The 14575-nt window shown below is 42.0% G+C and overlaps 1 protein-coding gene across 1 annotated transcript in view; it reads left to right on the top strand.

Moving 5' to 3' along the window:
• The first annotated feature begins 7379 nt into the window (after nucleotides 1-7379).
• klhdc8b (kelch domain containing 8B) overlaps nucleotides 7380-14575 on the top strand; it is a 160910-nt gene continuing 153714 nt past the window's right edge. Inside the window, exon 1 of the mRNA XM_073471139.1 lies at nucleotides 7380-7770. Within this exon, the coding sequence (XP_073327240.1) occupies nucleotides 7380-7770 (391 nt within the window). The remainder of the gene's footprint in view (nucleotides 7771-14575) is intronic.

The raw sequence follows: 14575 nt of genomic DNA, 5'->3' as shown, positions 1-14575 counted from the left end.
TATGTTGTTTGTTAAAATGGCTTATTATTACCACCAAAGTGCTTCTGTGACATAGTGTAAGCACACCACAATATAGGTGACTGTGTTGTTGTCATTACTCACATAGCTTTGTCTGCAGTCTAGCTGGCTGTGTTAGAGCTAATAGCATTCTGTGGTTAGAATTTACTGTTATTTGGTTTTAAAATTAGTCAGCAGTCAACCATCCTGTCCCTGCATTGTGTGGATGGGTGGTTGGAGCCAAAAGTGCCTGTTTGTTCTTCGTTCATTGCCGATCACATGATAGAGTACACATTGACACTACTACAGTAGAACTGTTGGCGGCTGGTTAGGAACTATATTCAGTAGTTGATGATCAATAACTACATATTTATCCACAGACATCATGACAGGAGCTTACACTGTGCAGTGTCTGTAGCAGTTGGTACCTTTTCAAGTCTTACATTAGCTGAACAGTGTTTGAGTAGGGTTGGTTGATAGCCGGCTGAGTCCAAGTTCACTAAGTTGGTTTATCTTCTCTCTCTCCAATTAATTGCAAATGCAAGTAAATGAACTCAGGTAGTGATTAAGCTAAATGGCAAATGTATAATCTAACTGGCAAAACTGCAAGTGTTAATGTTTCCTCTGTGTGAACCACAATCATGCATTAAGTAGTAAGCAGAGACAACTGCTGGCATAGGTAGTGAAGGCAAAAGCTACGGTTGTAGAGTGGCCATTGGAGAGAGAGGCTGAGAGAAAGAGAGAGAAAGAAAAACAGTGTAATGATGCATGCAATGTGAGGAGGCAACGTTCCCTCCATGTTATCAGAGGGTTTACTTGGGTTTCCATCTTCTCAGTCCACCTATAGGAAGCTATTTTTATGGCTTGTTGGCTTAGACAGCCAAAAATACCTCTCCTAACATGCAAAGAACCCAGCAAACCTAATATGCATATGAGTGATTTGTACCAATACTGTCATCTACGACTGCTGTAGACTGTATAAAGTTCTTTTACAGTAAAACACCTGTAGCCAGCCTGTAGCAGGAATATGTGCGTTACATCTGCAGACTCCAGTTTCTGATGCACAGCGTGTCATTTACGCAGGCTCACAGCAGGAACCTTCATTCATTATTGAAATCTTTCAACACAATGGAATCAAACACTAACTGAGCTTCTGTATGAGCTGTTCCACAGGCGCACCTTTAGTTTTCTTACTTATAACGATTGAAACCTAAATAGATTCAGATTCAGATTGAGGTCTGGCTTCACACCAAACTACACCAGAAAGTTTTTCATAGCACAAACATCTTCACTGTAATTAACTTATCATTGCTGGCTAGAGGCGGAGTTGCAATCAGATTTATTTATAGTTCAGTGGTTACAGCTCTGTTATACTGTAGCCAGCAGTAACAGCAACAGCCCTGCTACACTGTGGCCATGGATTTCAGTTAGGCTCTCCTAGTTATTGTGTTTCTCTAACAGGAGCTTGTAAACTCCTTTAATGCATTATGTGTGCCAAATGATGTTAATGCAAGGCAGCTGTTTCATAAACTTCAGGGAGCTGTGAGATAAGTGCTAATAGTGCTAAAATGTTTGTATTGACTTTGTGATTCAGTCTATACATGGAGGATTTTTGTGTGTAAAGTCTAAACACTTAATCGATCCAGTGAGCACTGCCAGACTGTTATTTAAAGCTTGAAACATTTCTAATCTATAACTTATTTCTATTCTACCTTCATAAATCAGCAGTTCATGTTGCCCTTACCACAATCAGCATCAGCATCAGCTTAATGACTTTTGTAAGCATATACTAAAAGTATACCCAGGAGGGTTTGGGCAGTATGCCACTGATGTTACTGTTGTCTCATGGGAGGACTCAAAGCTGATGATTTAATTTCATATCTTAGTAGAGGGCCAAGTGCTGCATAGTCCCTCCCTAACAGTTATGCTCTCCATTATAGGAGGCAAGTCCCAGGTTAACAGTAAAAGGTTATGTTGGTTCTACGCTAAGAAAGATTTAGGAGTGTCTGGTGTACACTTAGGCTCAATCCCATCTCAAAATTTTACTCCTGCCCTTTGTTTTCAAGTACCCCCTTGCCCCAAAGAACAGAGTCGAGTAGATTGAAATCTCCCCTGCTGGCCCCTACTGTAAACAGACTCAACTGGACATTTCCAAATGCAACAATTTTTGGCGTCATAGGCCATTGGGGACGTGCACATTGAAATAGGGAGTGCGAAATTGAGGGGTTAGGGTTAGGTGGTAGGGGCAAGGATGGGATTGGGCTGTTCAAGTTGATGACAGTAATTATTTTCACTTTTTATCATTCAGCATCATTTGGTGATTGATGAGTAAACAGTAATGTTAGCTAAGAAGTGGTTGAATGCTAACGTTAGCTAAGGGGTTACCAACTATGTTGTTTTACCTTTAAATATGATCCAGTATCCCCCCGGACTGTCATTATTCATTGTCTTTTCAGTTGCTGATCATTTGGAAGCAGTGAACTAATAATGATTTGTCATATATCCCTGTCACATTAATGTTCTTAGCTCTTGCTTAAATGTTCTTCCGGGGATCTCAAAAGTCTGTCAGCCTATCTTCTACCCTAATTTCACACACAAAACAGGGTACCCTTGTGACTGGACTTAATCAGCGATGACTGAAGTGGCTGCTTGTTGCTAGCAAGGACAGACGACAAAAAAACTGACGGACAGGGGATATTGATTGTAACTGTAAACATCCATCAGACTTTCTACCACAGCTCATTATTGTATTCCCATGTTAGTAAAGTGCATTGATTCTTTAGGCCTTCTTAATTATATAGTTTTTTCAAGTGTTCATTGCATGTGAGGCTCCTGTGCACAACGGTCTGAGTGTCAGAGTGCAGACTATGCTGTATGTCCACGGCTGCCCATGATGCTATACAGGAACGAGTTAATCATGTATTAAGTTGGCTGTTTCTTGAAAGGGTTCCACCTCAGTAAATTTTACATTTAGATATTTAGATAAATGTAAACATATTCCTCATATAATTCATTCTTCAGGACCCTCAAGGGTGAGATATTTAGGAATTTTGGTCAAAAACATTCAAAACTTAAAATGTTGCCTTAAAATGAGAACAGAACGTGAAGAATAACCGTTTTGACATCTACGTATTCTGTTGCAAAGCATGTTTAGCATGCTAACCAACTAGCTCTGGCCTGCCCCAGTCCAAAGCGCCCATGCTGGCAGTTTAAACACCAACATTTCCTCAGTGCTTTGAACTCCCAGTCTGGACTGCTAGCTGCACGGCTAACTGAGCTAACTAGCTAACGGCAGCTATGGTTGGCAGCAGTTAGTGGTTACTCTGGTGACTATTTGTTTTCAACAGGTGTCCAATTCTTACGTCCTTCCTTCCACTTGGTGCTTGATTTCCCTGTATTTAGCTGTTACTGTGTTGTCGGCTCACTCTATTAGGCTGTCAGCATGTGTTGCTAGTAGGAACAGAGCACCCCAGGGAGTCCTGGCCATAGTCACATCTGCCATACACGTTCTAACACGGCACCATTCACAGCTGATAACCAGGGAGTATGATAATCTGGAGCAGCTGACGGTGGGAGAACAGTGTGTAATCTTTAGCCTACTGGTATTATGTGATGAAACGGCTCAATTAGATACGTAAATGAAACGGTCGTTTAAACACTGGCAAATGATAAATGCATAATATCCCAGCCTTTAAGTCGTGTATTTTTGGCATCATCAAGCACAGCATTAAGGAGGAGAGATAGGAGGACGGAGTGTGAGAGGTGATCATTTCAGGTAATGAACTGAGAACTAAATAAGACACATTTGCATAATTTTTAGTTTGACATGTCTGTTAATCTCTCTCGTAGACTCACTGGAAGTAATGGAGATCCACAGGAAGACTGATGCGAGGATGTGGGTGCACTGCATGATGTGACAAGCTTCAGATGTTAAATTTAGCAGCAAGACTTAACTGTCATAGTTCACATCAAATGTTACCACACTTCCTCATCTTGTAACAGCATGGTCGCGCTGGATCTTTTATATTGTAACAAAACAAGAGGCTTTGGCTTTACTACTGCAATCAGAAAACACTGATAAATAACAGAGGAAGGACTAAAAACTCAGATACCAGATATTTTTTATGTAGTTGCCTTCAGAAATTTGTGATGCCAAAACACATCACACACAACACAAACCGTAATTATTAGTTCGCCCTTCAATGGGGCCTTCAGCTTTAAAGGGTTGGTAAAGAGATGTTTTGCTCACCTGTGGATGAATTGAAGGACTAGTTCTTGCTGAGAGTTAAAAGAGAATATCAATACCAGTCTAAGTCAGTCGTGTGTTGCTGACTGCATAGCTAGAGTATAGAGTGGTGTAGGGATGATGTATTTTTGTAGGCTAACCCAGAAGTTAGCATCTCCAATGGTTCCCTCGACAAAAAGACTGGGAACATTGACTTTGATTTGGCATTATCGCCGAAAATAAGCTCTGTTATTTGCGATACTTACACATTTTGTTCAGCAAGATAATCTTCACAGATGAACACCACTTTTATGATCTTTAAAGCGTCACTGAAATCACCAGATGTAAAAATATAATGTTAGGCTATAAACAAACTACACTGCAGTCGCAAGATTTTATCTCAAATAATTTTAAAAGAGAAAATATCATAAGCTTGACTAACTTTATTGTGTAAAACTGATGGAGTTACCCTTTAAATGTCCATCTATATGGGAATGCAGCTGATCATATATGCAGGTATGGAACGCACTAACCTCGCTGCTGTTTTTTTCTCTCTCTCTCACTCATTAAAGGTCAGTCACCCACAGGGCTCAGGCCAGTAAGTAGGTCTAGGAATAAGGCATCATTAATTATGAACACATAAAATTATACAACTGGATGATGAGGACAGCTGAGGAGAAACTGAGGACCACAGAGATATATTGGGTCTCTTTCTTTTTCTCCTCTTTCCTGCTAAATGTCACTGCTTTCCCCGTCAGTCCTCAGGTCACAGTGTACTCGCCTCCTGCTGTGTCTCCACCGCGCACACATCCACACACATGCATGCACAGCACACCATCTCATTGCTGTCAACCGCATGAATGTGCCTCTGATTACAACTACATTATTGTAATATGAATTCTGTGCTATTTTCTTGAGACCTGACAGGATCACTCGTTCTGATTCTGTCTGCTTCTGATGGTGAACCTCCCGCTAGAATTTGTACTGGAGCCCTGTTGCTAGTGGTGGGGGAGCAGATCACTGAAAGACTGAAGAAGATTTGAGGAGAATGTCTAATTGAGATATTTTGAAGTAAACTTTGTTAAAGAAATTTGGACAATTTACACACATTTATTAAGATATTACATATATTTACCATTACTCACTGGGACTGAAATACAATCATGACATTTCAAAGAGCCACATAGTTGGACAGTGTCAATATTTACACAAGACTGACAACCTTTAATAATACTGTTGCAAGCCCCACGGTTTAGCTGCTTGAGCTAACATTAGTTTGACTGTCTGTTTAAAAGCTTATTGAGAGGCTGCGACCTTGACGTGACAAGTCTTGTACAAATGTACTGTACTTGACTGCTGATGTTTTACCATGTCTTGCATAGGCCTAGTTTTGTATCAAACTGAATATAACAACGTGTGCCAGCAACAGACTGAATGTATGACTGAACTGCAGACAGTCACAATCAGCTCTGACTGTTCTGGTCATGTGCAATGAGCGCATGTCATGATGTGAGAGTTTTTATACAAATACAACAAAAAAAAGCTACTCTAGCTTTAATGCTTTAAAAGCCAGTCTCAGGTCAGACTTCAGCAGGACAAGGAAAAGTACTGCCCTCTCGCTCATTAGAAACAGACTGGTTGGTTGGGGGATTGGGAGTGCAACCACAGGTGAGAAACACGCAGGAATGTGTGGTAACAAAGCTGAACCTGGTTCAACTTTTGTCGCAACGTGATGACAATGGGCGAGGTGCTGAATCGGCCAGTCACAAGGTGGAATCCTTTGTAACGTGAACGCCGTATTTCAGTTCTTTCCCTCGTGAAGTGTTGTCTCTGTGTTATAAACTGTGCAGTAATCTGATAAACCTTTACATTAATCGATCTGTTATTGAAACTGGACTTCTTGGATTATATTTCATTGTCTCACCAGCGCCTGAAGCAACACACCCCCACCAGTGCCACCCCCTGCGTTGTCCTAACGTGCGCCCTCACACTCATTAGTCATTATATAACACTTGAAAAAATATGACATGTAATTGTTCAGCATATACACTGGATTCATTTTTTCCCTTTAATGTAAGATGTCATGCTAGCTGTTAGTTCATACACCAACTCCTCGTCTAATCCTGTGTTGTTGTTTCTTCCAGGTTGTGCCCCACCAGGGACTCCTCATCCTCTCCAAAGCCACGAGGAAGCTGCAAAGCAACCAGCTCAGAAGGCCCCAGGATTTGGACTTCTTGTTTAATTAAGGGAAGAAAATCTTTCTTAAAATGCAAGAAAGTCTCGCAGTCATTACACTCCTGTAGAGTTTTCATTTAGAGACTTTGGTTGATTCATTAAAGGATTTTGTGGGCGCTATCACTGGGGTGCAATAGAACTGCGGAGCTGCAGCTGAGGGCCACTGTTAGCCCTGAGTAATTGCCATTTGTTTGAAGGTGTAGAATTCTCTGCCATGAAGGCTTTCTCTTGGATTATCAGGGCACGAGTTTAGGTCAGTGTTCCCTAACTCTCTCTTTGATCCAGGGCCATCTCTTCACGCACTCTGTTTTCTCTTTTTCAATTCCTCCACTCTTGACTTTGAGGTTTTTGTGGGATTAAACATCAAGCCCTTGGATACCCTCTTCAAGCATCTATTTTTTCCCAGGAATATACTCAAGCCAAAACTTTAACCAAATAACCTCCAGGCACGCTGCAGTGAAGGAGCGGAGAGGGCCGGGGAGAAAGGAATCGAGGGGATTGAAGGGCAGATGGCCTCGCCGCTAGAAAACACCAACAGCCAGATGAATAAAACATTTGAATAGAGAGAGAGTCGTGACATCTGGCTGAGGAGTGAGTTAGACACTCACCTCATTCCCTCTCTCTTTCTGTTTACCTATTCTGTCCACTCCTTCACTCACTAACATCCCTGTCCTCTTCATCCCCACTCCTTGTATTCATCTTTCACTGTCTCTTGTCTCTCTCCCTGTCTCTCCCTCTGTGGGGTTGAGGCGGTCACTAAAACAGACAGAAACAAGCTTGTGCTTCTGCTTGTTTCTCCATCTCTTGTTCCACCTTTGGACCCCCTCACTCCACCCTCTCCCTTGCCCCTCTCCTGCTCCTTCTCTTCCTCCTCCCCGGTGCGGTGTGTGATGGTGCGTCCCCTCCTCTCGGTCCTGGAGACATGCCTGTGCAGGAGATGGCGGTGAGTCCTGTCAAGTCCCTGTACTGGGAGAAGTTCCCCCCTATGTCGCAGCGCCGCGTCTACTGCACTCCCGTCTACCAGGAAGGCCTGCTCTATGTGCTGGGGGGCTGCAGCGAGACCGGCATGCCCCTGGACAGCGTCGAGGTCCTGGATGTAGAGAGCCAGACGTGGAGCCAGCTGCCGCCTCTTCCCACAGCACGGGCGGGGGCCTCAGCTGTGGCGTTAGGAGGGCAGGTCATGGTGCTCGGGGGCATGAATCAGCAGCAGACCCCGCTCCCCTCTGTGGAGATGTACCACCCTGATGAGGGCAAATGGGAGACGAAGGCCAGCCTGGGTCAGCCATCCATGGGAGTCACAACTATAGAGAAAGGTAAGAAAGTGAAATGCATGTTTGTAACTCTGCTTTTCAAACCAAATGTGCAACATTGTTTTCACTAGTGCGGCTGCACTCTTCGAAAGGCGGGGGCACACATTAAGACCACTGAGCTAATGTTGAATATGATTTGGGTGTAAGATCTTCGATGAGGACTGACTGACTCTGTTTGCAAGGTTTTAAATTCAAGTCTTCAGGTCCAATTGCTGCCTCTGCAAAACAGGGTATTTGTTCACCTGTGTCCATTTGTTGGTTGGTTGTTGGTTTGTCAGCAGGATTACACAAAAACTACTGAACAGATTCCCACAAAACTTGAGTCTCCATCCAGATTAGACAGCATTAACTTCTGGTGCAGATCTTAGATCTGGTGAGCATAAATTAAGGTTAACAGTTAATGGTGGTTTACAATTTAGACTGATACACGGCTATAAAATGTAATTGTCTTGATTGAATTGAAGGGGGCTGTTGGCCTTGGAGGAAGTATGCGCTCTACTGAGTGTGAAATATGTTTGATATTTGAAGTTAGCTTCCCTCACTCCTGGTTCCCTTTGTAGGATATGCAGTCCTACATGCCTTTCCATACAGGATCTTAACCCAACTGTCTTTTCAAGGACTTTTTGTTTTAAAGATCATTTTTTGGCTTTGTGCCTTTGTTTAGACAGGACGGCTCATAGAGTCAGACAGGAAAGGGGGGAGAAAGAGGGGAGACATGCAGCAAAGTAGCAAAGTGCCACAGGCTGGAATGAAACTTGGTCAGCCTCCATACATGGAGGCAATACCAGGCGAGCTACATGGACGCCCAAACTCTGTGCTTTAATCCTCCTTTTTTGGCCTTTTCAGTGCAAATGTCACTGCATTTAAAGCAACATCGTGTTTCTTTTTAACCTTAAAATAACAGCTTCAAAATCATGTTTGTAACAGGGTGGATGCCACTCTGTTGGTTTCATTTTTGTATTTTCACGCTCTCACGGCCAAGGCCAAGCGTAAGCATACCTTTAGTTATTAGCATTATTATTTTGGTTTACAAATTATATTATAAAAAGCCCCATGCTGGATTGCACCTATCACAGTATACATAGTTTATGGGTAGCTAGCAGCTCTAATTTGCTGGTTGCTGTTGGCTAGTGAAGAGGTATGCTCTAGTGTTCCTGTATATTAGCTTTCCACATACATATTGGATATATAACGTCTCTGTTCAAGAGGTTTACTTGATTGCAATCCATAGAGAGAGCTCATTTAATGTCAGCTCTGATATTCTAAATGTGTCAGTGCAGGACTGGGGCTATACTGTCATCAATTATACTTCCAAGAACTCCATGTGGGTTCATTAAGAGCTGATCAAGTGGAATATTCAGCCGCTTTGACATATTCAAAAAACTTTGAAACAAAAACAGTAACAACAAACCCATTCCTCTGAAGTGGCCAAGTTGACTAATGAGCTCTTCATTTCTGGCTTTTGGAGGAGACCCTCAAAGCTTTTCAGTGACAAAGCTGCCAAAGTGTCTCTGGAGTGGAAGCTTGTCGCTCGTCATTAGAGCTGAGTGGCACTGAGATCGATGGCTACTCACACAAGTCATGAAGCTGGTGCTTATGTTGGTCGTAGGTTCATTAAGTATCACAGCAAAGCGGTCCCAACATTGACATGATGTAAATGGTCAATAGGTTGTACGTGGGCGTCTCTTATGTGTGTGCACAAGCCTACCGAGATATCTGTGTGTGTTTGTGCTTTCTCATGTGCATTAACTGAATGTCAAACACAGCTTGTGCGGAAGGAGCTAGTCGTCACGCAGTCTACCTCCGCTGAATAAACATACTGGACTTAATGCTCATTCCCCAGGCGTGTGCAGGCTGTCTAAGGTTGTGTATGTTGGCACAGAGGAAGGGAGAGTCGTGAGAAAGCGAGAGAGAGAAGAGTGGGAGGAAGGAGACAAGCGAATCAACTGATCACAGGCCATTATAGGGGAAGAGATATTATGCATATCTGCAGCCAAAACATCCAGAGAGATTTGAGATACTACACTGATAGAAGAGTGAGAGCAGAGAATGAATACAGAGAGAACAGAAGTGAGAGACTTGTTGAAGTTCCTCCATGCACTTATCTGTGTTTATAACCCCGGCTGAATGCTTACCTTTCAAGGTAACAGAGACAGAGTGAGGGGATATATTTGTATGCATACTGTATTCCATACACAGAGGGAAAAAGTGTTTTATTCAGTGCGTACCAAGAATTACATGATGCAAGACTGAAGAGGTGTTATTTAAAGTTACAGTCAAGGTGAAACTGCAAATCTGTGAAACTGACGAGAAGAACCGATTCACATTTGCTAAATCCCTCTCCCAAACATTACCTGTCCCGTCACAGCTCAGCAACTGCAAAAAAAACTGTAGAAAAAAGTAAAATACTCAAGGGTGTATTTTGTATGCCACAAACATTAGCATTTCAAGCTAACTAGCTTACTGCCTAGAATATTAATGCTAACATAGCGTTACAAGGCCAAGATTCGGTCAGTATCTTTAAAGTCAAGCTGAAACTGAAGGCAGAGTGACATTTGCTTCTGCATATTCGTGTATTTCCTATAAAAGCGTTGTAAAAGGTAGGGAGGGACTTTGTTAGCGCTGAATGTGAGTTAAGCCCCCGGCATGCAGCTACATGTCAAAGTGGCAGGCTCTATGTGACAGGATCACCAGGAGCGCTAAGTGAAAAGGTTTGCGTGGTCAGAGGGCTGGCCAAACACAAGCGGGACCTAAAATGGTATCCGAGACCGTTAGCTGCCAATTTGACGACAGGGAATACAGTACCAAGGTGGTTTTCTTTCCAGGTTTAGCTCCTGGCAACTCGAGGTCTAACGTTACATTAGCTGCGTGACGATATGAACTGACTATGTTTCTTCAGTCCAGAAATGTAGTCCTATTCTGAGGACTAATTAAAGAAATTTAAGCCTTTGTAATATTTTATGTGTAGTATCTGAACAAAATCAATATTTAAGTTTACCAGAGAGAACAGTGATTCCTGTGAAACTGCCACTGTGCAGGTTTTGGTGTGTTGTAATGAGCTGAGATGGGACATGTTTTCAGTCCAGAAACTAGAGCATCAAAAGAGTTGTGCTGTAAAGCCCTGCAGTCACAACACTTCCCTAAGTGGATACTGACACACTCATTAGAGGAAAACTCCCATTAGAGAAAAGCCTAACATTAACAGCTCCAACGCTCATGTTTTCATGTTCGCTGAGTGCTGCAGAACACATTCACCACAGTGCAGGTTTCTGGATTAGCAGCCATAGTGTGAACTGGAAAAATATAGGAAATACATTTAAAACAAGCACCTTGTATCATTACTTGTTTCATTCACTGTTTCCTGTCTTCAGTGATTATGTGAGAGAAGAGATTTGGCATAGTTGATTATCACCACCACCAGTAAATCCCATGGAATCTATTAAACTGAGATACTACAGGACCCAGTGTTAATCTATGAGGATTATGTCTGCTGTGTACATGTAAATCTTAAGCGTTGTGTCACCCAGTAGTTTATCATGATTGGAAAGTGCTGCAGCATCATTAATGCAGAAACACCACAAATGCCTCCGCTGTCTTTATAATGAATGACCCACTATATCACCCCTGTGTGTGGTGTGATTATGTGTGTAAACTGCATGTGTTGCTCTGTGATTGCTGTATGCTGGCTGAAAGTTGCTTGCCACCAGTGGCTGTTACTGTAAATAGTCAATACATGCTTTAATTGGATACTGGACTTGACAATACTTACAGATTACACTGTATGTGGGTACATTCTACACTGTTTCCTGTCACATACAGTTACCAACCCTGCCAAATTTCCCGGACATGAACCAAACTTCTGAGACACTCTTATCCAGATCTCTGTGTACAGTCACATCACAAGGATGTTGCCTGCAGCTGAATCACGTGAGACTCCTGCAGTTGCTCGTGCCCTTAAGGGATACAGAATTTAAATGAGATTCGGTGTGAGGCTGATGGAAGTGGAGAGCAGTGATGAGAGTGGTTGGGAACAGCATATTGTGCAAAAATAATGGCTTTTAGGCCCTGTTGCTTCATTTCAATAATAAACCTGAGGCAGTTCAGGTGGTGACATGTGTCCAATGAATTTAAACCCAGGTTGTCATGGTTACAGCTGTAACAACTCAGATAGAAGATGTGATATACAGTATATATAACAGAAGCACTTGTGTCAGTTCCACCTGTGTATGATTTTACTGCATATTAATGGATGCACATTGGATCTGTCAATATCAAGGCAACAGGCAACTATACCTTCAACATCTGTAGAGCTGTAAAATTGGACTCTTGATTTTCTTGTAATGTTTTTATTTGATTCTAAATAGATACAAATGCTAATATACTGTATTATTAAAGGGGTTATAACATTCAGCCACTAAATGTGGAATCCCCCCCAACATTGCTGTTGTTCAGATCATCTGCCCCCTCAAGTGGCTGCCAGTTTGTTGTGGCTAACGCTGTAGCTAATGTCGCTAATGCTAGCTAACGTTAACATCGCTGACGCTAACTAGCTAACTGGCAACTACCAAGACTCTCGACCAGATGAAGCATGTGATACCAACGGCGTTAAACTATTGGTTGACAAACCTTGTTAGAAATTGTAACGAACTGTCAGAATTCTTACACAGAGATAAACAAAACAATCGTTTTGGACCTGACAAACATTGTGAAATTATTAATTCACAATTATAATAATGTTTTAAGGAAAAGAGATACTTTTATTCTGCACATTTCTACAAGCTCTACAAAAAAAAGATCAATATGACCTTTAATATCACATCATTTTTAGAATACTTTTTACTTGAAAAATCCATCCTTGGATGTTCTTATACTATACATAACTATAAATATCCATTAAGATGTTAGGCATCCATGGTCTCCAGACGGTGAATCCTACTGACTTGTTGATCATCTGACTTTTCCTCTAGCACCACCATGAGGTCGACATTTTCAGTTTTCAGTGAAACATCCCAAGAGTATATTAAATGGATGACCATGACAGTTGGTACACACATTTATGGTCCACAGAGAACTGTAACTTGTGTCATGCCTTAACATTTCTTCTGTCAGCACCATCATGTTGATTTTTTATTTTAGTTTATTCCCTGCACATGTATGACATTCTCATCGACCTCATCTTTAATTTGTGTGTAGTGCTTATCAGCAAATCGTAGCATGCTAACATGCTAAATAAAAAAAACCCATCAGCCTGTTAACATTGTCGTAGACCCTTGTCACGGCAGACATTTTGACCAGCCAAAGCAGGAGAAGCACAGGTGGAATTTCTCACATTAATGATGGCTGGAATCCACTTAGGTGAGCTCGTTCCAGGGCTCTCGTATTGTGCATGCTCCCTCATGAACATGACTTACTGGGACACTTAATAGAATGGAGCCTTTGTTAACGTTATAGGTCACACCTGTGCTTGTACTGCTTTGTCAAAGTCAAAATGTCTGCTGTGAAAAGGATCTATTGTGAGGGAGTTAGCAATGTAACATTATCATCCTCAGCAGAATGTCAGAGCCACTAGTGTGGCTGTGGACAATTCTGATACACGCCTTGCCCCTACCAATTGACCCTACCCCTCCATTTTGTGTATTCACGCCTTGGGGTTGGTTGTCCTGATTCTTGTAGGGAAAGGATGAAGTGTTAGGGCTGCATGGCCCACCAAATGTTTTTAAGAGACTAACCGATGGTTATGAGAACTCTGTCATTTCAATTTTTTATGCTCCTTTTCTTATAATAAGCATAAAACAATCGCTACTAGTTTACTGACGTCTTGGTCGCTAAATAGCTAGCTAGCTAACGTTAGATAGTTATTGCTGATTTGTGCATTACAGTCCTGCATTTTGATGTATTTCAATGTTGCATCTCCACTTTGATGGTATATGACAGCCGGAATATAATTCAAGTCCTGCAGTGAAGTTGCTGCACTTGGTACCGCTCCTCTAATATCAGTGCAGACTGGCAGGTTAGGAGCACACGTTGCTAATGTTAGCCTATAAAGCACAGCTAGTGACCAGATAATAAAGCAGTGTTCTTTTTTTAAAATTTAATAACTTGTTTAATAGCATGAAGCTGTGAACCAATTGTGAACATCCATACTCTTCTATCTCCATCAGATAAATAGCAAATGGTCTTGTGATAATACCAGAGATGCCACAGTCGCTCACTTTGGGGATGACATATTGGAAAAGTCCAGTCATGACTGTTTACATAGAGGCCGTTGAGGACAACTGATGACGTATGAGGGTCTAGAAGGGTTGTCCCATTCCATAAGAGAAGATTTCTGAGGGGCGCTTGAAATGAGGGGTAGGAGAAAAGATTGGAGGTGGGTCTAGCTGATGCTGTTGATTTTAAATGAATGAGAACTAACACACAGGTCTTTCAAATCAATTTGAACAAACTTACCAAACAGCTTTACATCTAACATATTACTCCCCAGAAGGTTTGGTGTCACGATTATCGGTTCCGCATGGCTCACCAGTTTCATTTTGTGTTAATAAAGACAACAACAAGACTGATTTAATGACAGGGCAAGAGGACATGTAATAGGCTGCATTCACTGAAAATGAGGAACATCACAGTTACTGACACTTTTAATCCCTTAGTATATTTTTGGCATGCTTATCATTGTTGGAGAAAGAAGGCTAATGTGAAAGAGAGGAGCTGTCGGAAAGATCCTCAGCCAGAATCGAACCAAAGGCGTCACATTTATATGGCATGTGTGTTAGATCCAGGAGAACACCCACACTCTGTGTGCCCACAG

The sequence above is a fragment of the Pagrus major genome, chromosome 7, assembly GCF_040436345.1.
Source record: "Pagrus major chromosome 7, Pma_NU_1.0".
NCBI classification, from domain to species: Eukaryota; Metazoa; Chordata; class Actinopteri; order Spariformes; family Sparidae; genus Pagrus; species Pagrus major.
The sequence above is the reverse complement of the archived record's forward strand: the minus strand, read 5'-3'. Positions and strand labels throughout refer to the sequence as shown.